The 27,897-nt window shown below is 38.6% G+C and overlaps 1 protein-coding gene across 5 annotated transcripts; it reads right to left on the minus strand.

The window, feature by feature from the left end:
• Positions 1 to 4,343: 4,343 nt before the first annotated feature.
• On the minus strand, positions 4,344 to 27,819 carry KATNBL1 (katanin regulatory subunit B1 like 1). Of its 5 annotated transcripts, XR_011324777.1 has the most exons (11): positions 27,682 to 27,819; positions 19,372 to 19,499; positions 17,710 to 17,750; positions 17,055 to 17,337; positions 15,552 to 15,670; positions 15,324 to 15,374; positions 15,152 to 15,241; positions 14,504 to 14,593; positions 14,016 to 14,109; positions 12,565 to 12,708; positions 7,965 to 10,111 (listed from the first exon to the last, which is right to left on the minus strand). XR_011324777.1 is itself a non-coding variant. In XM_069784134.1 (10 exons), exons 2-9 carry the CDS (start codon positions 19,483 to 19,485, stop codon positions 14,001 to 14,003), a joined length of 897 nt encoding a protein of 298 aa, XP_069640235.1. In that variant the 5' UTR covers positions 19,486 to 19,499; positions 27,682 to 27,819; the 3' UTR covers positions 4,344 to 4,552; positions 13,999 to 14,000. The 5 variants fall into 5 exon arrangements, 4 of the variants coding, with proteins under 4 accessions (XP_069640235.1, XP_069640233.1, XP_069640234.1 ...); XM_069784134.1 differs by lacking the exons at positions 7,965 to 10,111; positions 12,565 to 12,708 and adding an exon at positions 4,344 to 4,552 and having other exon boundaries at positions 13,999 to 14,109; XM_069784132.1 differs by lacking the exon at positions 12,565 to 12,708 and having other exon boundaries at positions 9,877 to 12,523.
• Between the last annotated feature and the right edge of the window lie 78 nt (positions 27,820 to 27,897).

The following is a 27,897-nucleotide window of genomic DNA, read 5'->3' on the forward strand; positions in this document are numbered from 1 at the left end:
ACCTTTCTGATAATATATGTCCAAAAACATAAACAGGATACTACTTCAGTACACTCTTCATAGGAATTAGCAAACACTGACATTGAGACTGCCAGACAATAGCCAGTTTTGTCTGGTTGCAATTGACTGAACTGATCTTTACTGAACTCAAATTTCATTCTTTGGTGGAAGAAATTTAATTACTAGCTTAAGTGCAGGGAAAAGGAACATAATTTTCCTCCCGTAAAAATTTCCAGATCCCCTCTTGCAGGCAGAACAAATACAGGTGTAACATGATGATAACCTGGAAGTTGGTTTTACAGTACTTTGCAGTACTCATCTGCTCCTGTTCACTGTAAAATTTGTCCCTACATCTGTTAAGGAGCAATTGTGCATAAACCACACAAGCAGCATGTTTTAAGAACTACAGCATCCATTAAGCTATGTAAGAAGCAATGCCATGTAGAACAGTGCTACACACGTCCTCAGATTCCTGTGTTGTTGCCTGTACAGACACCACCTGTAATCATTCACATAAGGCTAGAATGACACATCACTGTGCCATTTGGTTTCCAAAAATACAAGCAGTTTAAAATCCTTATTCCTTGGTATGCAACCTAAACGCTGTGTTGTTTTTTATATCTGGATACTACTTCCATAATGCCACAAGGTGGCCTCCACATAATACAGCATTATCACATCCTTTACGGAATGACATATGGAAGTATTTTTTTGCTTTACTGCAGTATTGGTATTAGACCACCGCAAAATGTCATTCCCTTCTTTGTATTTCAAACTCAAGAAGTTGTTCACATGCTGTGTAAAATTGTTTCACACCAGACAGGAGGTCAGAGCAACACAAAGCAGCTGCAAGCACTTTGGTAGGACCTTCTACCAGAGAGAATCCTGTTCAGGAACCAATTGACACATTCACAGTCAAAGCAGGCCTGCAAGTTGTCTGCCCCAGAGAGTCTGGGAAATCCTGTGTCCAGCATACAAAGGGCTGCTGTAATTCAGAGCACCTTAAGAAGTTGCTTAAATTATGCTACAGTTGCTTCTGTGCTAGGAAAAACTGAAGCAATAAAGGCCAAAAGTGGCACAGAGCCACGTTCTGTCTGGAAGTTTAGGCATTTCTGGCCTATTATGAAACTCTATGCTGGTTTTCAAGGGGGTGATTGACCAAAGGCCACTAAAGATTGATTGGCACCATTTCAAAGCCCATCCATCCTTAATTTTTTGGGGGGTCTTTATTATACTTTTAAATCCCACTATAAATGATGTAAAATAATGCAATTGTAATTGGAGTGGCATTTTGTAGATGATAACCATTCTCTTTGCTGTATTAAATATGTTGTTACAAAAACTATTACAGTGTGTACTGTTAGAAAATCTGGATTCAAACTAAATATGGAAGTAGTAAAACCCATGCACTTTTATTATTTGACAAAGCAAAAGGAACAAAGCTGGGCCTTCAACTCATTCTCTTATATATAGAAAATTACAGTGGCTCTGAATTCAGTTGGCTATTTCTTGATCTCAGAAATTAAGAAATGTTTCTGCAGTGCTGGGTTTTTTTCTGAAGCTTTAGCTACTCCTACTGCTTGTCATCTTCAGCAGTAGCTGTAGAAACCTTTTTTTTTTTTTTAAACAAACACATTCTGGCTGCTCTTGAGAAGCCAAGAACTATAACTCCTTGGCTTTAAGTTCCTCTGTACATACCTTCCTTGTACAAGACTGGCATTTGAGATATATATAACCTTATACATGCACAGCTGATACCTGAGGGAGTTTACCAGCTGCTGCTTCTTTGAAATTCAACACTTAGAAGAATAACTGCACACAGCTTTTTCCTGTTGTCTTATTTCACTGTATTGGCTTGTGATTCTTCTGTAACTATTTTCAAGCCATTATTGAAATAAGCAACTTTTGTTCTTCTACCTTTAAATCTCTGCCTTATCTGAATTCTTTGGACGTGCATTACACCTCTATTACACTGTAAGAAAGCTAAATATGAATCCTGTTTTTATGCTTAAAGGGCATTCCTATTTGTGTGGGCTTTTATGCTGAATCATCAGACTGTGCAAGTAAAGACTTGCCTTGATGAGCCTGAGTTAGTACAATCACAGAGAATTGCTCAAATGAACCACTATAGTGAATTGCACACATTATCTATCATTAATCAATGGCAAACAAGCTAATTTTCTATGCGTTGTTACATTGCTATTCAATGTGTTAAACAGCTTCATTAAAGCAACATGATTAGCAGCTTTGCAGTAAGTAGTAGTATTTCCTGTTTGACTCAAATATATTTATCTATGTCAACCTTAGACTAGAGGTAAATAAGAGTCCTATGGGAATACAGCGATTCTATACTTTTTTTTTTACTTTAATAGTTCAGCCTGAAGCAGGATTTGCCACTTCTCAGATCAGCACTGTGAGGTTAAATTAAGTAATTTTTAGATACTTAATATAAAATTTTATCATAAAAAAATCTTTACAATTGCAGCATGAAGTCTTGTACTTGCCGTATAACTCATGGGTTTGGATGCCTACATTTTTTTACTCCTTAATTTTTTGAGCTGTTTAAGAATGGGTAATTTTTGTATTTCCCATATAAGTTTAAGTTTTTGAAAAAATAGTAACACAAGTCATCTTCAAATGCCTCTTCTTCCCCTCCAGCTAGTTGCTTTCATTATTTGTAAACATATTTGACAACAGGCTCCTCTGGGAAGCCGTATAATGTCTGGTGAAATGCAGGGCCCACTGGAAGCAGCAGCTTTGCCACAGACAGCAGGAGTCCTAAATTTAATTTTGTATTTTGGTTTTAGAACTTTTATTTTAGGCAACTAAAACAACAATCATCCACCAAAAAAATAATGCAGGATTTAATTTATAAGCTTTTACTGTCTCCTGCAAGCCTAAAGAATTCAGCAAAGCATTTTAACAGTGGTGTTCACTCCAGGTGACAGAGACTCTGGTGTCTAGTTTAGAATTACTTTTTGCAAGAGTAAAGATGTGCTTTTAGATATTGAAATGTCAAAATAAGAAGTTTTGGAAAGAGGAAACAAAATCAAATAACTGCCAGGGCAACTCTGTATTCATGCAAGACTTGGGGCAGGGGAGAGGTAGAGGAGGGAAGAAATAAAGTGTATAAACTCTTAAAAATATACATCAACGAACTGAGGGCCCAGGTAATACCCATTTAGGAAAGAAGAAAAAAAACCCAAACAAACCACCAAACCAAACCACACAACAAACTAAATAAAAACCACCAACCTGCTCATCTCTGAAACTGATAATCTTACAATACATGATATCTCCTTCTCCATAAAATAGCATGATGCTTGATGAAAAAGCAACTGGACCTTTTAATGGCTGCAGTGTAGGTATCTGGAATAGAAGCATTCTTCAGCAAGGCCACAAAGAGCTTGAGCTCAGGTGGACCACCAGCAAGTCCCACTGCAGGCTTTCACACAGCCCATTATCTGGCTGGACAGTCTCTGTGGCAGACAAAACATGGGGAGATTAAAAAGTCTGAGCTTGTGCATTTAAAATGAGAAGATTCTCCTGGCATACAAAGCACATAGTTGCATCTTGACCTAGAAGAGGCACATACAGGAAAGAAAAACAAGTACTTTTATAACTGAATCATGGACACAACTTTAGATATGAGTTTGGAACGTTCTAACGGAAGTTCTGCTACGAAACAATCCTACTGAGGGTTCAGCAAAAGGGTTTCCTATTTTCTTAGCAGAGATGATGCTGTGTCTGAAGCTCACACAGAGCAGCAGATCAGGGAGCAGTGCTGCAGCCGCTCCACACATGCCACAACTCTGTATGACTAACTGCTGGCGGTGCCATGAGGAGAAAAAGCGATATGAGACAGTAGCTGTTGTTGAGGCTGGGTTCAAGTACTCCCTAAATCTGTAATTATTGCTTATCTTCCTTTTACCTCACTGCTGGATGTGGGAGCAAAAGGAGGTTTGCTGGAGCCACCTGACTCAAATTAGTTCTTCCTCTTACTCAAGTCTCTCATTGTAGAGATGGTAAAATTTAATTATACTGCTGCAAAGCCACCGCAAATAATACTTTCATCAAAAAGCACAATGCTCCTAAACAACTGTGAAGATACTATTTTAGACTTAAAATCAGTTCCTGGCCAAAATACATTTCCTGGCCAAAACACAACTTCAAATAAATGCCTGAAAAATCTGACAGTTATGCTGATCACCAGGAAATGTGGGCAGCAGTATCTTGGAGATATACCTCAGAGCTAAGGGACAGAACTTGCTCTATAAGGTATGAAAAAACCACCATAAGATTAATGATAATCAAATAGCACAGAGGAACCACAGACCAATCCATTTTGTCAGAAAAAAGTGTTAATGAGGATACCAGGAACTGTGGATAAACAGATTTCTTAATACAGAAGCCTATTATGATCACGGTTTAGATTTGCTGAGTTTATGGAGGAAGAGAGAAGGTCTTGCAGTTCCTTTCACATAAGCAGAATTCTTGGTGTGAGAACTGTTTCATCCAAATCAGACTTGAGTGAGTCACCAGAGGCTAAATTCTCATTTTTCCATAGCTCCTAGAGAATGATTAAATGAGGAAGCACGTATCAGAACTAGTATGCCAAAGCCTGCATACAGAAACGCTGAAATACGCCTCACTAGTCCCCAAGGTAAAGGCTGATGTTTGCAAGCTGCCAGTTGTGAGGACAGCTCCAAGGGCGTTCTCCTACTGACAGCCCTTCAGAGTTAAGGTGGCCAAGGTCATGTACCAAATATTCAGACGATCGAGAAAGTAACCTGCTAAATCACAATGCAGTAATCCTAAAAAAAAAATCCAAGCCCCAAACCTACCAAAAAATCCCCAGTAGTGTTACCAACTCCTCAGAGAGACATTCTTTATGTCCCCTTTTTAGTGAAAAATGGGTGGCAGCATTTGTTGTCACCTGGCCACAGCACTACTTTATGCTAGAGACAAGCAAATTCTAGTTTTTCAGTTTGGGTGGGTTGGTCCCCCCCCCCCTTTTTTTTTTGGTTTTTTTTTTTTTTTTTTTTTTACCATTAGTAGCAGGCTTCTCTGTTCAGCTGGAAAGCAACTAAATACTGCTTTTTGAATCAAGAATTATGAGATGGAAAGAGTCCCTTTACAGATGTTAAAAGACATGCCACCAATAGAAGCATAAATGCACTGGAGCGCAGAAGGAAGTGTAAAAATGGTACTTCTGCACAGCAGTGACTGCGTACACGTGCTTACACAGCATCATGTGAACAAGACATGTCCTCACTCTGCCCAACTCCCTGATCATTTTCTGTGGGGTCAGAAAACCCTAAAAGGCATAAGCTTGCTTGCAAAAAAGAGAATTCAAGGAGGCACCAACAAATTTAAAGACCTGTACTCAGAGGGGGAAGCAAAATGGGTGAAGAATAGGGGGGAACCCCCCCCCCCCCCCAACGCCAAACAACAAGCCACTCGCCTCTAAGCAGGATTTCTCCCTAACTAGTCACCATCCCACCATTTATAAGTGTTCAGAACTGTGGGCATTTTTAAATAATACTTGATAGAATACTTGTAGAATTTAAAACCCATTTATGTACATACACGCACTCCTAATACAACAGCTTCACTTAAACCTGGTGACTGAAATAGCCATTACATTAGCGTGCATCATTCTGATTCTCTAGTGTTAATGCAAGGGGTAAGCAAAGTGGTAGCATCCAGTTGCCACGTGTAACTCAAAGGTATAAGCCTGTAAGTTTTCACAGTTCAGTGGCACTAAGCTGATAATTTGGTTTGTAGTGAGAACCTGGAAGACTTGAGATACAAGACATCTCTTGGGAAACCAGGTGTGCCAAACATGAAGGCATTTTATTCTTACTTGGATAACTGACAAGGTTGATGTGGAGCTGGGAATTCAGCCAAGCAGATGTGCTCCAACACGTCAGAGGGGTGGGAAAGCAGCAACCAGGAGGGAATGTGACTGCTCTGTAAGCACCAAGTCTCCAATCTTCCTTTGCAAAGTGCCTCACTGGTGTGGAATTAAGCACACAGGACTGGAAAGACTTCCTGTATCATCAAACCTGAATCTTCAACTATCACAGGCACCCTTCTCAGGTGATGGGAATTTTTGTACCTAGAACAAACACTCCTCCTTCCCTAGTTTTAATTTTATTCAAGTCAATTCCCTACATCAGCAATCAGGGAGGCACACATCAGCCACAGTCCTGATGAGAATTTGCCTGTGTTCAAGCCCTCAGTCCCCTTCAATGATTATTAATGCCACCACTCAGAGGGCAGTAAATATTTTTAAAGGGACCCCTTGCAGCACTAGCCCAACATCCAAGTAGCAGGATATCTAGAAATCTTCATCTTCAGAATTCCCTCTCTCCAGCAGAAAGCACACTAACTGTAGCATCTTTAAAAAAAAAAAAAGACAAATTCACAGTTTTACTTAAAGTACCCAAAGGTTCTTCCTAAGAAAATTTATTTCAGAAGACAGTTGCTCTGGTGGGCAGGGTTCACTTCACAACCAGCTACCCAGCTTATTCTTATGCTAATGCTGGCTGTTGGCATTGAATTACTCCAGAATTAATGCTTCCATCAATCATCACTCATTTTGGTTGATTAAAAAGAGTCTAGCTTTTAGACTTACCAGAACATAAGGCAGGGAACAGAACTTGCCAGTTATTCTTTAGTCCTGCTTTGCTTTACTGCTTCACTAACAATAAACAGAACCTTACAATGTTGAAAATAAAAGTTTTACCACTACTTGTACAATGATGGTTAATTACATTTTTATAATTTACTTTTTTCAGCAGCTGGAACATAGGGTGGCAGAGTCATTCAGCAATGAACTAATACAGCAAGGAACTAATACAGCAAGGATTTTTTTTTTCCTTTTCAGTCAGAAATTTAATGTTATTTTAAACAAACACACATAAATATCTATGCCCTTTAGCTTCAAGACAAAGTACTATTAGCAGACGTAGAAAGAAGCAAGAGGTATCTGCTCTCCAAACCACACAATAGTTCCTTTCTGCATTCATTGTAGCAGTTTCGTCAGCACAGAAATAGCATTTTTGTTTCTTATAGCAAAGAGTTGTTAAAACTTCAACTCCCCAATAACCCACCATTCCACTTTTATCAAGTAGATAATAGCACAGCTGACCCACATGCAGTAAGACAACTCGACAGTAATTAAATGCGCATTCTCCTAACAGCTTACTGTATTTGTGGAACTTCTCCTCCATTTAGAACCAAATGTGCCACAGGCTTCTTGGACATGGCAATCCTCCTCTAAAATTAAAGAAGGGGGTGTGTGTTTGTTTTAGGTACAAAAATCCACTAGTTCCGTTTCTGTCAAGCCTATACATATAGAAAACAGCCTCCTTCCCAAATTCACAGAACACTATTATTCACAGAAGCGTAGTAAAGCAAGTCACAAGCATATTTGTAAAAGCATTTTTATCATATGTGTTTTGGCAGCTGTCACTTCCCAAAGGGAATTCAAATAGCTTTAAGCACTGAAATTGAGGAATCTGGGGGGGAGGTGGAAAACATTAACATGGCATCCTTGTATATTGTTACAGCAAAGTACAGATGTTTGAGAGCCCAATAGTTAGTTGTTCATCTATACTGTAGTGCTCCAAGTAATGACTTGACTGAACTGAAGCAGTGATATGTATGAATTTGAAACAACAATATACCACATTCAACCGGGAAGTAGCAATCTCATTTTATAGCAATATGATCAGCAGCTACAATCTATATAAAGAGATATACTACAAAACTCTGGTCAGTATGGAAACAAAAATATTCTAGGTCTGCAACAGCTGAAGCCTGTGTGATTATTTCTACTCCATCCTGTTAAGGGACAGCACTACACCTCCTGCCTCCCATACGGCAGGTTAGTATGAGAGTCCAGCTTGGTAGTCAATGAAAAAATAAAAATTAAAAAAAGAATACTGCAGTAATGGTTATTTAGAGTGAAAACACTTTATTTTTTTCAACCAAGTTCAAACTCAAACTTGCAGCCATGAGTGCCAACTTCAATTAGTAGGTATTAACAAAATTTGTGCGAAAAATTTTAAAGAGGGAAAATCTTCACAATTGCTTCAAAATGAATAGTGTTAAATAGCTAGCCCTGTGTTTTATATAGAATTTTCATACTCCCCTCCCTGCTTCTAGTAACAGATACTCACAGTATATTTAAATTAGAAGAGGAAGAAATATCATTAAGTGCTTAAGAATGAATGCATGGGGCAGAGAAAAGAAATACTTGCATTTAGTCTCATTCTAAGACATAAAACAAGCCATTTAACTAATATGGAGTAAACATAAATTGTTTAAAGAAGTATAATATAAGCACTAACACCCCAAGCATGCTCAATCTATTCTCCCAGCGAATCTTTATCTGTAGCCTACGATGATTACTATGTGTAGGAAGGTAGACTGAAGACAAAAATTAAACTATGCTGTCTGGCTTTTACCAAGGCTATTAATAACTGCTTCATCTTTTTCTTCATCTAATGCAGCATCAGTTCAATATAAAGTTCCTCACACAAGAACCAACTGCTTTCATAAACTAAAGCATTTGCATTGTACAAAAGTTGGAATAACTTCACACCAGTAGCATGATTTGCATGGTTTTGTATTCTGAAAATGTTGACTATGAACCACCTGTTTCCTTTGTACCAGAAAACTGGGCAGAAAACTTAGCTGCAAATCTCCACACTGAGACAGGCATTGTCTTCTGTAAAACTGGAAGATCTGGCAAGAAGAACCAGCAAAAGCAACCACTTGCTAGTTTCAAAATGTAAGCTTTCCACAAGATACTTTCAAGCTTTTACAAACAAAAATGTCTACCCTTTCAAGAAAAAAAATCCAAAACAACACACCACAAATCAGTATTGTAGCATCCATCTTCAAAACTTTTATCTCTTCAACTCAATGGAGTTATTTACTCCAAACTTGCCTACTTCAGATACCAGAAAATGAAAATACAGCCTGCTTTAAGATACGTATGGTATAATGCAGTGGGGCTGATGTCACTCAACACAGGGCATGAGTAATTTTTTGTCCTCTCCTATTGTCCCATCTCTCCTGCACCCCAAGTGTTAAAACTGCAGCCTCTGATAACAATAAGGCAGCCTACAGAAAGGGAAAGATCATTTTAGTTATCTATCACTGCAGAAGATAAGCTCCTGGAGGGCTGACGCTAGTATTTTAACACCAGTGACAATTTGTAAGTACTATTAAGTAGCCTACAACTGCAGTACCTGTGTGATACAAGGGTGTTCCACTGTAGAGTACTCTTTACTAAGAACGAGGTGTAACTCCTTCAAGACAGAGCTATACATAATAATTAAGACATGCTAGCTTCTTTGTACCCAGCTAATTACTGGGGTAGCTTTTTCCATTTCCGCTCTTCAGCAAGGTATCAGCAATACCTAAACTTTGATTCTTACATTAACAGAATATTGGGGGATTTTTAGCTCTGCAAAAGAGGCAGTTTACCAGAAGGCTTCTTTAATTTCAGTTTAGGGGATGGGTAAGTCCTAGTTCACGCTTCAAATAAAAACCCTTTCAAGCAAAACAGCCTCAAGTACTCTCAGGGAACATTGAGGCAAAAGACATACTGTTTTTCAAAGACATTAATTTCATATCAAGTGGTATAACATGAAGAACAGCTCTGCAGAGGCATCCTTCATCCTCAAGTACCTACATGCTTCTGCATCACAAAAACATATAGGATAAAGGATTAATTCTGCCCGATCTTTTGAAACATCCTAGAAACAGCAGTTTCAGAAAGTATCACAAAGATTAGCATTTATGCACATGATTGTTCATAAACTTAATTCTTAAGATTCACTGAGACAACTACATGGATTTCATGGAGTTACACAGCTATTAAGACATTTTACTCATGTCACCTTTGAGCAGATATCATACATATACATTCTATTACAGCAAAACTGATTCGTAGCCATTTGAGAACTAAAGAGCATACAAGCTGAGCCTGAATGTCAGCCTGAATAGTTTAAATGAGTGCTTTAAGATCATGACAGAAAAATCATTTCATAATGGAGACACCAGAATCCTGTTCTTACAGTCTAGCAGCTGCCTGAAAACAGTAAAAAAATTCATTTAAAATAAGGCACAGATACTAATGACTTAATGTTTAATACTGTATTATTGATGCTGTCAAAATACAATTTTTGGCAGTTAAAAAGAATGCATTATTTCATTAGATATTTCTCAATAATGATCCTCAAGTCAATCTTACCTTGCCACTAGAACAAAAGCACCATCCATAGTTACAGTTTGGAATTCTGCATATGGCCATGGATTTACATTATAAGCCCAAGTATTTACATCTACAGTCAAGCTGGATTTTTGAATACTAGAATATTTCACTTTAATCAATTACAATGATTACTTCTTGTATTATCAGAAATAAATGGCCATGAGTTACTTCATTTTGTCTATTAAAAAAACAGGAGAAAATAAGAGCTGAGTTTCCATCACCTTTACAGTATTCTCCTTGAGGAATAATCCAAGAGTTTCAGCAATTGCTACCCAAATTATGAAGCCAGTCTTTATGTTACTTTTACATTTAAGTGCTCAACAGAACGGTCAAGTAATACAAGAATGTCATCATACTATAGTTCCTTTACATTTTTAATTGACAGCAAGAACATTTGAGAAGTACTAAGTTCTACCTCAAACTCTTAAAAGTGTGAAATATCTCTAATGGTACATAACAATTCTAGCAAAAAGAATTTGGCTATGTGCATATCTTGAGATTGTCCCACAGAGTTCTCAGTTTGGGGATGTCCCAGAAACTCTTCCCTGTAGCTGACTGCCCTGGGAAGCACAAAACCTTTGGTGGTTTAAAGAATATCCAAATAACCAAAAGCACCAAGTTCTGATGACAGATTTCTAGCTGGCCTCCAGAAGTCAGCAATAATGATATGTAACTTAAATACAAAATGAAGCAACAGGAGGCCTAAAGCTGTTGACCACTACAAGAGTTTAAAATTCATTTATTTCATCTGTAAAGCAAAAACCACTTGGGGCTATCAAGACTTCTCCTGCACATCAATAAAAGTGCATATGCTTAATGCTAGGTATGAAAACAACCCTTCTAAGTACTTAAGTTTTTTAAGGAAGTAGCCTATTTGGCAATACATGCTGTGCATGTATATTTAGGTTTTAAGTGAGCAGCTAGCACTTCATAAGTGTTAATTGGAAAAACATGCTTCTTAATCACAAAATAAAAGGCAATAGCAAGCCTAAAAATCAAAACTCCCTCAGAGCTATTAAGCTATAGCTTTTAAATTAAAAGAGTACAGGATAGCAATAGGACAGGAAGAGTTTATAGCTGTATTTTCAATGCTATTGTTGGTATGAATTTGCCCTCATTGATCAGGCTAGAACTTGATTAATTTTGCAAAAGCTCTTTGTCAGTTTCTTAAAGGAGGTAGTATAAAAAGGGTGCGATTTGAATAACATGGCCTCATCTGGCTGTAAACATTTCAAATAATAGACATAAATATCTATGATAAAAAGTACTGTGGAAGAGATTATTCTAGAAATTGTTTTTATGAACTTGAAAAGAAAAAACAGTAGATACATTTAATATATTTACTTATTTGCATGTAGTTTAAATGATACAGAACAAGATTACTGTGTTAGAAATCCACATACAATATAAAAACATTTGTTAGACATAAATTCACCATTCTGCTGACATTTGCAATAACTGTTTATCCAAGCTTAACTTCAGGTATTTATTTTTCATACATGAATCTTTGTATATGTGCAATGTTTCATTAACTACACAATGTGAAACCCTGATTTTTGTAGTTTTGCATCACAATCTGAACATAATAGCTATTTGCATCTTCACACATTGGCTTTTTGAAACACTAGTAATTAAGGCATCTTTGCTGTATAGTTTCCTCAATAGTGCAAACAAAAAATGTCTTTAATAATTTGATTAAAACATAGAAGTAATTGAGTATTCCTAAGTTTTGTTTTTTTTAAAATGTAATTGAAAGATAGTTGTGCATTTTGGAGTTCTCTTGTGAAAGAAACATTTAAAAGCTCTTAATGCTGATTGCTTTTGTTGGTTCCTTATAACTGGTTCTGCTGTCTTGTCTTCATGACAGTGTAATTCATCATCTTTTATGCGATGTAGTAAAATACAGTAGCATTTAAATGAAAACCTAGTAACTGAGTGAATCCCAAATGCAGCAAAGGCATACAGTTTTCATAGTGCACTTTCACCTCACTGAAGTAAAAGTTGCTCCTACTAGACATTTTTCCACTTCAATGTGAAGTAGATTGTTAGGATTTTTTTAGTGGTTTCATTAAACAGCTTGACAGTTCAGTTCTCTTCTGCCAGTATTTCTCAAAAGGCTTTCAGAAATAGTACATATTTCAGGGATACTTTAGGGGATTGTTTCACCACATAAGCACACATAGTTTCCCAATCATGTCAGTGTAGCTGTAATAAATAAGCATTTACATCCTAGAAGGAAAAAAAGAGAAAGTATTTGTCACATTACTTACAGCTGTAACATCGACTGTATGTCTGAGGCAGGGTAACAAATCAGGACCATAATAATTATGTTTAGGCCAAATTTCAGAACAAGTTATCTTCAAAATTATTTTAAATTACTGCTTTCAATGGCATTTCTTTACATCCTAAAAAGCCTGCAAGAACAGTAGGATTAGTTTCCAAAGCCATCAATTTAGCCTGTTTTTTCCTCTGCTCCCTGCATGCACAGGAAAGAAAATCATCATGAGATCATGTATTTGAAATGTGTTTAAGAGTGATACTCCTTCACCCCATCCACCCAACACTCTTGTACTACTGCTTTTGCTCCCGACTTGTTCAGGTGGCCTTGGTCACACTCTATCCTGATAGGCAAGTGAACAGAAAGGAAACCTGAATCCTAGAGAAACAAACTGACACTGGCTATAACTGCTACATTGATCTACCAGAAGAACTAGGCAGTCTATATTACAAGCTCCCGTTGCTCTACCAGCTGGGAGTTAGAACTCAGTTCTTCTGCATCCCTGCTGACTGCAACTCTGTAAGAAGTTTGTAATTATCCTTGTAGAGACATCAAAATTGAAGTCAGAGGTGCACAACAGTCCCAGAAGAACAAGAAATAACTTATTTGTTTGATACATCAAAGTGACAAATTCTGTACCCATAAAATTATAGATTCCACAAAGCTCCTTCAGATTTAAGGAGTGCAATCTTCAAGTTCTTTTCAAGTTCACTCAAATCCTGCACATAACCAAGTCCTTTCTCACTGTCTACCTTTATCAGGTCCCTCCACATGGAGAGGTTTCTTACTCAGTGTAACTCTTTGTACCCAACCTCAGAAAGCCATGTTTACAGAGATGAGTATCATGAGCAGCAAATCATGCATTTACCAGACACTCTCATTATATTACTGATACCACAACATACTGAGAAAAGCAAACAGGGATTCACTTCAGATGGAGACACTCTTCTGCTCTCCACAAACTCATAACTTTCTAAGCATTAGGCCAGCAACAAGCTTTAGAGTTTAGTATGTCACTTGCCCCAGTCACCTGATGTGCAAATGCTAACACTACTGGGCTAAGATTCTCCATGTCGCATTACACTGACAACAAGGGGTACAGCAAATTTCAGAGAAAATATCTGTCCTTTCACAGTTTACCTATTCACCTGGGCCCTTTTTACATCAATTTTAAGACTTATTACTATTAGCTGTTTTACTAAGGAGATGCTGTCTCTTTAAAGAAAAAAGGATAAAAAAAGTTTCATTGTTAGCATTCTAAACCACACTACTGTTAGCATAGGGAATCCACTCCAGACTTCTGTAAAAATTGTACAATATACTTGAGCATTAGTGGAAAATAAAGGTGTTTCTATCCATCAATAGTTTAGCATAAATAACAAAATGAGAATACTGCAAGTGATACAATATGTTCATTACTAAACACAACTAGAACGGGATTACCTTAGCTATATTACCAGTATATCCTGGAACCAGAGTAAGATGATTCTCCTGTTCCCATAATCCACTTAATTGTTGTTTTAAAATATGAATATTTCTGAAAAAGAATGAACAACACTTTATAACCTACATACTACATTTCAGTAGACTTTTTAACTGAAATACGATTAATACTGCATAGACTCAGTCTATATGATAGACATTACCACAATATCAGAAAAGTTTTGATCCAACTTCTATAACACCTGATGTGATGATGTTCTACAATGTATTAAAACTCCAGTAAAAAAAAAAGTCAGTCCTTAAAGTAAGTTTCCAAACACCACCTGTGTCTTAAGAACAGAAGAACTTTTTAAATACTTTCAAGCTTTTACTTTCAAATTATAATTTGTTTTGTAGATAAGGTGTGCTCCTACTGATCAATGTTAAAACAGATTTTGAGATGGAATAAGCTACAGAAACATTTAAATAGTTCCCAACACTATACTCACCCATCCTCTGCCTTTTCTGTATGTGCAGATAGTTCTGACCACCATCTTTTAATGACAGCCTGAAGCCAGTTTAAACCAACTATCACATACCTGTAACAACATATTTTACACATCATGCTTTTTTCCTTCCGCCTCCAATATCTACAGGTCAGCTAAAGTGTCAAGACAAACTGGTAAGCAACTTAGACAGCAACACGTTTTCTATTCTGGAAGAAAAATAATCTAGACAAACCAGCAAGTTTGAATGCTTGCCTGTGTTTTCAATTTCAACAAGAGCTTCAGTTTACCACTTTGAAAAAGTGGAAATTCTTCAAGTATTTTGCCTGAAAACTTTGCCTTGATTTCACGTTATAAAGCATACTAAAACTTCAGTGCTATTCTGTTTTACTGTTTAGGATAAATAAATCTGCATAAGTGCAAAGCCAGCCCCGGTCCTTAACCTTGCATAAGAGTTTTTGCACCACTGGTTTGTTAAAAGGGAAAGGTTCACAGTAAACCTCCCCTTCAGGTAGGTGTTCCCTGAGAAAGGCAGGGCTGGGAGAAGGGGCAGAAGGAACAAGAGTCAGAGGACTAAACACCATTAACTTCTAGGGCACTGCATAGCCAGGAAGTAATAGTGTTTTGAAAACATCTGAAACTGATACTTACTCTTCATATTTGCTTTTAAGCAGTGATTTCACTAAAGGCAAAAGATCTACACAGCAGCCAACTGAAATATACGGTTTTTCTTCCTGTAAACTTAAAAAACACGATGTTTCAGTAAGTGAGTGAACTTCAGTGTTGTTATAGCAGATTCTTATCCCCCACTTTTTGTTTGTACCTGTTTGTAAGCACAGGAAGGCAGTCTACTACTACTCCAAGATCCTGTATCCTAGAAACATTAAGAATAAAATCAGAAATGTTACTAGCAGAGCACAGGTTAAAGTATATGCTTCTAACATGACTTAAAGAATAACAAAGTTACAACATCTAAAGAACCCCTAAAAATACTGCAGCATATTTGGTATTGCTACCACTTTAAGAATATAAAAGGAGACACTCAGTTTACCTTACTAAGTAGGCTACCAGTTCACTTATACTTCTCCTTCTCCAAAAGGTTAAAGCTACGTTCAGCCTCAGATTCCTGCTGAAAAGAACTTGAGCCATAGTTTCATGGTCCTGAGAAACCTGGGTATTTTTGAAAATATAGAAGTTTACCACAAGTTAAGTAGCCAGCAACACAGTAAGCTGCTCTAATACAGCAGTTTAGTATATGAAAATATATTTTTCTATCTGTATGCTGATGAGTTTGTTTTAAAATTTAGCTAACTATGACCTTAAAACCACAAATTTCCTTTAGAAAGGGGCACAAATAGATTAAGACTACTTTACCCAAAAGCTACAAGTATAAGGTCTGTAGACACCTGAATGAGGTATTTAATAATTAAATAGAGCATTCATGAGCATCAACCTATAATCCTCAACAACTCAGAACTTTACTTAGATGCTTATTAATTCCGACACAATTTAGATACAAGTAATTACATGTATTACTCTGAACTTTGATAGAAAAGGTTCGTTTCTGAAAAAGCTCAGTATTTTATTAAAATAGACCTTGGACTGGAATGAACCCTGCAGAGCCACCTACATCTCTCAAATCAGTTAAACAGTCATCTGTGGCCAGTGATCTGGTCTTCAGTTTGTCAGAGGATGAATCTTGCCCAGTCTTCATTTCCATAGCCTCTTTATCCTAGCTATTCTGCTGCTCCTGCCTTGAAACCATCACATTCAATGGAGTGCAAGAGTGCCACAGACTTGTACCTCCAGCCCACTGCACTCTCAGGACTCCCTTTTCATGGCAGCCCACACTTACAGTACCATGAAAAGACAGCATGGTGATAGTCTTCGATCTTATCTTCCCTGCCATGCCTCACTTTAAACACGTGCAGGCCTCAATGGGTAACAAACATCTATGGTGACAGAAATGGAAACTTCAACATTAAGGGACTTAAATAGCCTTCACTGTCACAAAACCTGTTTAATTTAAAGTATCTGACCTTTTAGCCAGTTTCAGAAGCCCCGCAAGCATTCACTGGGTTTCACCAAGCAATCTTAACAAGAAATACTGTCTTATAGAAACATTTAAGTTAGTTTCATACACACTAAGCTGCTATTGAAAATGGTCCTATCCTACCTCACCAGCTTATTCCCATCTATACACTAACACTTTCACACTTCCATAAACACACATGTGGCCATGTGTCATACCAGATCATGAAACCTAATCAGCTCAAAACAATATTTTCCTTTGGTGCTGGTACAATTTTAACCCAGACTAGCCTGGCAGATCCAAGCTTCTGTGCTGACACAAACATGGGGAAAACTGGTAAGACTACTACTGCTGGCAACCATATCACCATAACCTAACAGACAAAGACTGTAAATCTCAAGACTGAACCCAATCTGTATGTTAGGAAAATTAATCTCTTTGAAAACTTTCAGAGCTAACCACACAAAGAAACTACCAGGAATACTTTTATTTTAAACTGAAGTTTCTTTAAACTCTACTTACCTCTGAAAAAAATCCACTATATTTGGATGAGGGGCCTTCTGTTTGAGATGAACCAGAGTCACTAGAATTCAGCAAGTGTGTACGACTGTCGTTGTGCAGTTTTGCTGGCAGATTCCCTGCACAAGCCAGTTCATTTTCTTTATTTGCCATGTCACAGCCCCTAGATTTAGGGAGCTGTTTCTTTCTGTAACAAGGCTTTGGACTATAACAATGAACTTTTCTTTTACAATATACTACTTTGAAAAGAGAGAGGGGACTGGTCACCGTTTTTCCAACTGTTATTCTGCAATAATAAAGCAGTATTTTAGTGAAGGTTACTCTAAACCTAAGCAATACTTTATGTTACTAAGTTAAAATATATCTTTATGAATTCAGCAGTCAAGTTGCAGGTTACTTAAAACATTTTATCCCCGAGATATACCTTCATGACATTTGACTTATCAGAAGTAAGAGCTACCACGAGTATTTCTCCTGCTTTTATTAATGCAGAGACTCATTATTATGGAAGTGGACACAAGAACCAAGTATTGTCAGTAAAATTAAGATCCATCTTCCATTTGTGTCTGCTTGGGTGTTGTAATAGATTTAAACTGCTTCTTCCTCCCTGCTTTCCTCTCACTTGAAACTCAGACTCTACACAGCACAGCCCTCCTACCTGTTTGTGTATGAAGCCAGCTGTTTTGGAGATTTCTTACCCTGGGAGAAAGGAAATAGAGAAGAAAAAAAAGCTGTATTACTCAAAAGGCTCAAACACTCCCACAGTTTGTCAAAAAGAAGTCCTGCTTTACCATGGCCTAAGTTTACCACAGATTCCCTCCCTTCCACCCACTCTTCCTATTCTGCAACTAAAGCACAGCTACGTTAACCTTCCTATAATCTTCAAGTATCTTACAGTGACCTATAGATGGACTAGCTCTGCCACAGCTGTCCTTGGAGGACCACAGTCAGCTGTAGGCTCGAGGTATCTTTGGCAAGAGGCAGGATTGTGACATCAGAGACAGATTCTTTCGTTACTAGCAAACTAAAAACCGTGACTAATGTAAAAAGCCTGCTGGAATCTGATGGCAAAATTGCATTACTTGTCTCATGTGTACATTTAAAGGCCCATAATACAGCAGATGCTAGTATTAGGAAGGATGACAGCAGAACATTTCCTCACCAAAGCACAACAACAACAAAAAATAAAAAAAATCAAGACTGCTCTAGACAACACCAGCTTGATTATCCCGAATTCATTCACAGGAAACAGATTAGCACCCTGACACCAATTAGGCTGCATAGAACAGTGATAGCCTAGAGGAATCACAAAATTCAGTCAAGGTTGTGCCACACAGATTAGCAAAACCTTTGAAAATTAAGCAACAATTTGAAGATGAATTTCTGGAGACTTTTTTTCTATACAGCAGTCTTCAATGTTTTGGAGCTTCATGTAATTAAGATGAGTTGAATTGTGACATTCTGGTCTACTTTTTTTTCAGTAGTAAACAAATCATTAAAAATGAAAAAGCACTAAGATGCTCAAGTTAGAAATACATATTTTCATATAAACAGGTACTATGCTTATATACTGCAGGCATTTCAACTTGAAAATTTATACTACTGTTAACGTTTATGTTGTGCACATCAGCAAAACAATGCTATGATTTTTTTTGTTAACGCCAAATCATAAAATCATGTGGGGTTTAATACATAATTTCAATAAGCAAACAGACAGAGGATATTGGCATCTTCACCACTGTTTGAAGTGATCTTACAGTAAGTTTACCTCCCTAGTGCTTTCTCCATACTCCACTGCCTTACTCTTCAGCCAGTAACACAGGTAAGAGGTTATGAGAAAATATTATCAACTAGCATGAATCCAGTGAAAGTATACGTGTTACTAGATAACATGGTAGATCAAGCTGTATGATAACAAGATGACAGGTCCATTTCAATGTAGGTATTTCACCTACCCCACCTCTCACTTGTGTCATGTAGCTCTCTTGGCAAGAGAGAACTTTTTGATGATAGAATTCCTCTGCTGAAACAGTTTTTGGCTAGACTGCATAAAAGCAGGCATGAGTAAAACCATATCAGTACCTATTGCTCATGTGGACGATACGATGCATGTATCTGTGCAGTCATTGCCTGTGCCTATTATAATGCATAGTTTTCATAATATAATTGCTGTTCAAGCTAAAGTTCTATTGCACATCTAAACATGAAATGTCCAGTAGTGCTGTGCTTCTAGTTTTAGACTGCTCAGAACTATGAGCTTGTTTGAATGTTTACTTCAGTTTCATCAGAGGAAATTAAAAAACCCCACAAAACAGCTTACCTCCTTCATGATCTTTTTAGTGGAAGAAGAGATTCTTTTTCTGGGGAGATCAATGGGATGACCTTCGATATGCAGTACTTTCTGTTTTCTAACATTGTGGGCTTCAGATGCCATAATCTCTCAAATCCCTGTTTTCAAGGGAAAGATATTTAGTTATATTTTCTAAAACAGTCAACTTTCTTCAAATGCAGCTGCCAAAACCAATTAAAATAGTTCAACTATTCACAAGAGATTGCATCACATAAATAACCCATGACATCATCCTTTAGCAAGTGTTAGCTGGAGGCGTTATCATTAGTAACATACTGATGAGCACTTCAAAATTCCTATTTAGTTTTCAAAGAAAAAAAAAAAGGAACAAAACCAAGCTCCCCCAAAGAAACAGAGGCAGAGCTCTTTCTTTCAGACCAACTTATTACACTTGCACTGACGGGTGCCATACAGACAAGAAATCAGGTAAAGAATAAGGCAATTTATGAGACACTTTCCTCTACATTTCACACTATGAATTTTACCTGCCATCTAGAGAAAAATAATTGGTCCCACAACTGTTTCCAAGTAAGGAAAGGCAGCTAAATAAAAATAATCCCTGTTTTTCAGGAAGAAGGCAAACTTCATCAAAATAGCAAATGTTAAAAAAATGGAAGCGAAATATCTCCCCTTAATTTATTGGCAAACCCACTCCCCACCCATTTTTCTCAGTATGTAACTGGCTATTTTTCATATTAAAAAACCCTTATCTTTATTCCACAGTTAACCAATAAGAAAACGTCTGAAGTACTTTGTCTTGAAGTATGCAAATATTTCTACAAGAATCAAACCCAAGATTGAGACATTTGTACATATGGGTTTGCATTTTTTATAAGTGATTCAGAAAATGCATTGCTTGAGACTGGATTCAAAAAACCACATCATCATGGAGCACTATTCTTAAAATGTTTAAGCAAGACATCCTGCCTTACTTTTAAAAGCCAACCACTTGCTTTAATTTTATTGTTTTCTCCTAAATAGCAAAACTCTGGTCCCAACATGAGTGCCCCAATCTCTCCCCTCCACCCTCAGTACAAACAGTCCTACCCCTTTTCCTTTACGTAGCAGATTTATCCCACATTAAGGACTGCAGTATTTAAAACATTAAGACACTGAGCACTGAAAAAGCCAGATGGGAAACAACTTATTAGCCACAGAAGATCTTTCAATGCAGTAGCTAAAGGCCATCAAATAAAACAAACAGGTGGCAGGCTCAAAACAAAGTAGAAGGTACATTCTTCACATAAACGCACATTAAATTCCATATTGTAGGATACAGTGGAAGCAAAAAAAATAATTATTCAAATGCTTCGGTTTTCTTTAGAACAGGATCAGTACTGAAGAATCTCATCTGAGATAGCTCTCCCTCAAAAAAAGGAAGACTTACTCACAGAAACCCTTACCCTGTAAGATGGGAACATGGAGCCCTCAGACCAACTACTTCTGCAAGCATTGCAAATGGCAGCATTATTTAGGGCAAGACCTTTAACAGTTGGTGGTCCATACTTTTCCAGATAAAAGGCTGGCTTAAGACTGGTTCATTAACTTAACTCTTTTCCTGCATACTGTGCGATGGTGATAGAATAGTTGTCACCCTGTGAGCTCTCCACCCTTTCAAGGCTTCCAGCCATCAGGCTTATAAATAAATAGTAAAAAAGTATTTTTTTTCCCCAGAGTTTAGAAGAAACCACAAGAACAAACAACCTCTCCTCTGCTTATCAGACTGGTTAAAACCATTATTTGGACTCAAAATGGGCCGTACATCAAAATTTGAACTTGGAACACAACACAAAGGCAAACAACTGAACTTCTGAAGAAAAGCCCAGCTGAACAACCCTAAAATGCAAACAAATCCAGCTTTATATTCAGGCTAATGATGAAGGCAGAAAGCTAGGAAGACTTGGAAAAATCTTGATTTCCCCCCCCCCCCCCCCCATCCCCTGTTTGAGAATGTTGCTGAGGGAAAAGCAATAAACTCCAGAAGAATAGGGAAGGCAACCTGCAACCACCAGAGCTAAACTCCATAGAATCATCCCGTCAGGTGCTAAAAAAATCCATAATCTCTGTTCTTGAAGAATCATTTTTGCAACTACTCCTGTGACACACTGGCAGCTTACAACTCTTCATGCAAGAGAGTGACCTCTCCTTACTTGCTTGTTTAATAAGTGATCTCAAACTACCCTCCTCTTTCATGCTAAGCAGGAAGTAACAATCTGATCTCCAATATGTGACAGCAGTGTTAAACTAGAATGCTTTTTTCTTAATAGAATTGTAAAATATCAGAAGGCTAGAAAGAAATGTCGTACCAAGGAAACTCAACTAGCATATCAGTGTTTAATATTTGGCTCTAAAGAGCCTAAGTTAGCATCTCAAAATACCTGAACTGGAGGTATCTGAACTGGAAACAGATTATCATGGAGGGAAGGAAGTTCCCTACAAAAAGTTGAACGTGTCCAAGAGGAAAAAAATAAATGTAGAGACTTATACATTCCGACAAATTTGATATAAGACCATAATTCTCCCTAGCCTCCCAGTTGAAACAGGAAAAGACAACGAAACTACTAATTTTTTTCTGTAAAAACGGGAACAGAAACCCAAAAGGCCAATAGATGATCAGATATAAAGGAACATCTGATGAAGTGAAGTAAAATTGAAGTAAAATCCTTATGTCTGTGTTCACTGTCCTACAGTTTGGAGAGGTTTCCATAGTTTAACCTGTTTTGTGAAGGTCTCTGATGATGCAGAAGCAGCAGTGAACATATAAGCAGCAATGAAACAGCTGTGCTGTTAACCAAGGTGCAGAACCTTTTCCTTAGAGCTGACAAAGCACCTGAAGAAATCACGTGTGGAAAATAGTCAGTATCTAAAGATAGCCTCAAGGAAGATCCAGACTGACATCCTTGTTGTGCAAATTAGTAAACAATGTAATCAAGAATGGAATTAGTGGACACAAACAAACAATACATTGGGAAAGATTCAACCTGACTGTTGCAAAGGCAAGTTCTGCCCTGCAAAATTAATGGAGTTCATTGAGAGTATGAAGTAGTACAACATGGATAAAGGACAGCTAAATGATAGAGTCTACCTGAGATTCCAAAAAGCTTCCAGAAGTCCCTCACTTAAATCTCTCAAGGAAACTAAGCAACCAAGTGATAAGAGGGAAAGTGTTTGCATGGAGAAATAGCTAAGAAACAGTCATAAACTGTCTAAGCAGTTCCCACACTGAAGAAGGGCACCACAGGAATCCTGCAGAAAATCTGCATTTGTTTATGCTGTTCGATATATTCATAGATTACCTCACAAAGGGGATGAGTAGTTAAATGACAAAGACCATTGACAATACAAAGTTATACCAGACACTGAAGATGAGGGCTAAGTGAAGAATTAGAGAAGGATTGTGATGTACAATAAGCAGAAGCAACGATTATAGATTAATATAAAGCAAAGCCTGTGTGTCCGCAGGTGTGAGGAAATTCTCGGTTCCCATATAGAATTACAGGCTCTGAGCTAATAATTACCACTCACAACAAGATCTGGATATATGACAGTTTACATTAGATCATTTGGATTGCTCAGTGCTCCAAATGGATCAATAAATAGTTAGAAAAATAAACACAACACTTGTGGCAGTGCATAGAACTCGCTTGTGCCTGTATTTCAAATACTGAGTGCAGGTTTAGTCTTCCTCCCTTCAAAAACCAAAAAACAAACCAACCCCAAAAACTCAAAAGACTTCTGAGTAAAGTAAAAAAGAGCTCAGACAAAGGCAAGTTAAAAAAAAAAAAAGGAATACCTTCCATACAATCAACAATTGAATAGATCAGGCCTTTTCAGTGTGAAAAGAGGGCTACTTATAGCAGAGAGGGGAAATAAGACAAAGGCTTCCAAAATGAATGGCTTGGAGAAATTGCATAGAGAATGCAATTCCTATATAAGGAATATATTGCCCAATATAAGAATGAAGGGTCAAAAGACACTAGCTGAAGGCAGGTTCAAAACTAAAAGGGGGTGGCTCTTCATGCAAATTATAATCAAGCTGAACTTGCCACAGGATGTTGTGGACCCAAATGTTTACATGGGTCCCAGGGCAGACTGTGCAAATTCATAAAAAAAAAGAAATACACTGAAAGTGATTAAATACAGAAACACAATCCAGGTAGCCCAGAGACAGAGCAGAACACAAGCAGAAGAATCTGGTACATCCAAACCTAATACTGCTGTAATAAACTTAGTCTGCATCTCAAGAAACCTGCTTCCGAAGGCATAGTAACATATGATAAAATGCTAGCTGGCCAGCAATTAAAAAGACAAATGCTAGAGGATGAAAGGCACTTTACAGGGCTCTTTACAACTTTTACTTCCTATCTGCTATCAGATATCATCATCTAGGGATAGCTAATTAGACATTACCACCCACTTATTTTGGGATATATATGGAGGACTTTCAAACTGGCATCAGATACTGATCTGTACAGGATCAAACAACCTATACCTTAACATCTTGAATCTTTGACTATCCCTTGTGATGAGCACAGCTAGTTGTATTTGTTCAGAACAAACTGTTATACCGGCTTTGCCTTAGCTCTTCATCATACAAGCCTAAACCACTTTACAACTGTAACAAAGCAGACAGCAAATCTGGACAGAGATGCGCAATTTCATTAAGATGATGGGCTCGCATTCCACCCATTTCCCCCGTGCCATGGGTGACTTCTCATAGCAGATGCCAGCCCTCCTTCCTCTACCTTTTACTCTCCTCATTTTTTCAGGAAACAGAAGGACTAGAGTAACAGCAATGATATATCCTGGTAAGTCAGCTCATTTTGTCTCCACAATCAATAGACAGTACCTGTGGAAAGTTTTCTTGATGGCTCTACTGCTATTTTCTAACTCTGATCTCTCCTAGTTGCAATACAACTCTTCAAGTCATACCAAAATCAAGCAAAGAAAGTCAGCACTAAAAGGCTTTCAAGTGCATATCTATCAAAGGCAAGTATTAACAACTCTGCCACTCCCTCCCATCGTCCTGTGTTCTGGGCACGGCCCCCAGAGAGGGACAAACTTTTCTTCACATGTTATGTAACCTACACATGTATTAACATAACATTAATTTCTTCCAGAACACAGACTGGAGTACTTTGCATGACAGCAAAGCAAATGTAAAATAGCTAGATTTCTTAAGTCATCAGCAATACCCTTTAAAACAAACATTCTTCCTGTCCTACTCTTTGCCTAAATTCTTAACAGCTATTTTTTCCTGTAGCATTCCATGTACACTAGCTATTGCAGATTTTCCTGTGATTCTCCCCCACCCCATAATAAATCAAGTACAAGTTCAAGAATGACAATATTAAACTCAGATGAAAGAGTTAATTAATTGTTACTCCCCAAGGAGGGGAGTTCATGCTTTGAAAGCATTCAAAATAGGTATACATCAGGGAAGCAGTAATGGTCAACTAATATCACTAGTCATTATCAGATTTAAAAAGCTCACAAGAAACTTCCAAGAATGGTTATTCCAAATTTACTTCCTAAAGGGTAATTTATCTACAAAAATAAATTAGCACTATCTTATGATGTAGAAGTGATTCTGTAAGCTTGGCATAATTTCCTTTCATTTTAACTCTGACAAATGTTACAGAATCCTTCTGTCTCAGTTTTACATGCCTTCCACATCCTTTGAATATGAAACAGCTTTGTGGTTTGTTTTTTTTTTTTAAACCTCCTTTTTTTAGTAATTTATGCCCTGACAGTTCACCAGGTGTTAAATACCGAATTGTCTTAAAAAAAGTGCAGTTCAAGATTCTAGGGAGTATGTTAATGCAAAATTTTTCTGCAACACTATAAAAAGTATGTCTTATATGCCAGCAGGTCACAATTTTTTAATGTTCTATACCTGCCAGGCCATTTGTTCCAGTTTAAAGTTTCATGTGTGGACAAAAATTACACGAATGTCATTAAATTTGCAGTAAAGACAAACACTATTTAAGTAACTAGTTATGGTAAGTTAGCTTATTCCTCCAATTTAAGCTCATTTTCCTATTACACTTACATATGGAATTTGTATGTGGCCCACTGGCACAAGCAGTCATAATGAACCTCCGAAAACGACCACAGTTAGAGTTTTGTTAAGTTTACTGAGGATGAATCCAGGTGTGAGTTAGCTCTCCTTGTGGAGCTAGCCTAAGAGTCTAATAACTGAACCTTATTCACATTCTGGAAAAAAAAAAATCTAGAAAAAAGTAAAATAAACACCCAGTTTTCTGCATCTGGAGGAACCATTTACAGATATGTTAAGCTGCCATAAAGTAATATTGCTTATCAGTGTTTTAGTCCTTTCTAAAGTCATCCTTCACTAATGAAAAGATGCTTTTACCTGTTGATTTTCACTTCTGAACACTCTAGGAATAATAAGGTTGGAAAAGTTCTATTATACATTATCTGAGCGTTGTTATATAGGAAATAGAAGTCCCAATACACTGAAGGTCCCACATTAAATACAGTAATTTTTTTTCTACTCATTGCTGAACACAAATTGCTTCAAAAACCTGCCACAAGAATTTTAAATTCAAACCCAGGGCGAGACATATTGGTAAACCCCTCAAGCTCCAAACTTAGTGGAGGCATGGGTATCCCCACCTGGCTGAACATAGTCTGTGACTACATTTCACATAGCTTGGGATCACGTGACTTTTTATGTTACCCTCAAATACACTTCCATTATTTACTGTGGTCTGTTTATAGCATTTAAAAAGCCTTCTTAATTCATACTCAAGCTCTTTACCTTGGGACCAACATACAAAACTGTTAAATTAAAAGAAAGGCTTATTTAAATGATTCAAATGAAAATATACTGAAAAGAGATGTTTCAAACTGAGAGAGCAAGAGAATATATATCTGCTACTATAATAATAAATATGTAGCAGTATACTCACATACGTGTTTTTCTAACATATATATACATAAAATACCTTAATAATATTATTTCTAAGATACTATAATGAAATTCTGAGTTATAAAGCATAGGAATTCAAACCAATGCTAACTTGAGTTCATTGAAATACTATTACAGAAATTTTAATCAAGACCATATGCAATGATGATAAGAAGTTAAAATGACAGCTTTTGACTAGAACAAAGTGCTGTTCTTTCCAATCAGCAAGGTAAAAGAGGCACTAACCTGTCTTCTGTTATGCTTTAACTCTGCTAAACACGGGTAGCTATCCTCCCCCCCCCCCCTTCCCTGATTACAGCCAGAGAATAGAAGGAATAAAAAACCCAGGGGAGTAGGAAAAGCAAAATTCATGTTCCAAGAGGAGATGGAAGAAGCTGTTTTTAAGCAAACTGACTTAACCTTGCTCCAAAGCACAGCATGTTACAAAAACAGCAACAAGAAGTTTCGAAACCTACTTCTCAACAGATCTCACTCTTCAGAATTTCTACTAGAGGTACGCTCAACAACATGCCAAGCTACACCAGCACAACAGTGGAAAAGAAAAATTTGACCACTTTTTGACAAAGTAATTAATACAGGATCTGGTCTTCAAGCACCTGAGGATTCCCCCCCCCCCCCCCCCCGCCCTTTTTTCCCCACTGGAATCTGTCAGAGGGAATAAAATCCGTCAGCAGGCCTCACGCCCAGCTTGTTACCCTCCCTTTCGGCAGCGCTAAACCCTTTCCTGCTCTCCTTGCGTTTATCCACCACCGCACACGCTTGCTTCGAGTTGTGGCTGATGTCACCGTTTCAGAAGAGCCAAAACTGCCAGAACTCGCTCGCTGGAGACTGCGAGGGCTGAAGACAGCTGTGCCGCAGGCCGCTCGGTGGGCGTGGGGGTGCCCCCGCACCGGCGCGGCCCAGCTCTCGGGGTACCGGACGGCGCAGGCGGTGGCCGCCGCGGGAGCGGGAAGGCGCTAGCCCCGCTCCCCCACCGGCGGCCCGCCCGCAGCATCACCCCCCCCTCCGCCCCAGCCCCCACACCGGGCGCGGCGCCCCGGAGCCGCACCTGGCGCCGGCGAGGCAGAGCGCGGCCCGGCCCGCGCCGCTCCGCTCCCCCAGAGCCGGCGGGGAGGCGGAAGGCCGCGCCGAAGATTCCCTCGCCCCCGCTCTCTCAGCGGCCGGGGACGCGCCCCGGGCCAGCAGGGGCTCCCCCCCCGGGCCAGCAGGGGCTCCCCCCGGCCGCTAGGGACCCCACCCGCGGCCGGCTCGAAGCGCCAGCTTCTCGGCCGCGGCCGCGGCCCCGGGAGGCTTCACCCCCCCCCCCCCCCCCTCCCTCCACTCACCCGCTGCTCATGGTACCGGGCCGGGCCACGCCGAGGAGGGAAGGAGGAGCCACGGAGACCTACCGCCGGGGCCCAGCGCCCGGAGCCTGCGCCATTCAAACGGCGCCGCGCTGCATGCTGGGCCGAGCCGCGCCACGCCCCATCGGCGGCGGCGCGGGCACGCGGCGCCCTCTGGCGGCCGCGCCGCCACCTGCCGGCGGCCGAGGCGGCTGCCTC

This window comes from Haliaeetus albicilla, chromosome 5, assembly GCF_947461875.1.
Source record: "Haliaeetus albicilla chromosome 5, bHalAlb1.1, whole genome shotgun sequence".
Lineage (NCBI taxonomy): Eukaryota > Metazoa > Chordata > Aves > Accipitriformes > Accipitridae > Haliaeetus > Haliaeetus albicilla.

Excerpts from the sequence above, each read along its gene's own strand:
- KATNBL1 (XM_069784132.1), bottom strand. The coding sequence starts at position 19,485 with ATGGCATCTGAAGCCCACAATGTTAGAAAACAGAAAGTACTGCATATC. Across the intron at positions 17,338-17,709 it reads CTGGCTTCATACACAAACAG|AATAACAGTTGGAAAAACGG; the intron begins GTAGGAGGGCTG and ends TTATTATTGCAG. Across the intron at positions 12,524-14,015 it reads ATACTGGTAATATAGCTAAG|GATGTAAATGCTTATTTATT; the intron begins GTAATCCCGTTC and ends TTTTCCTTCTAG.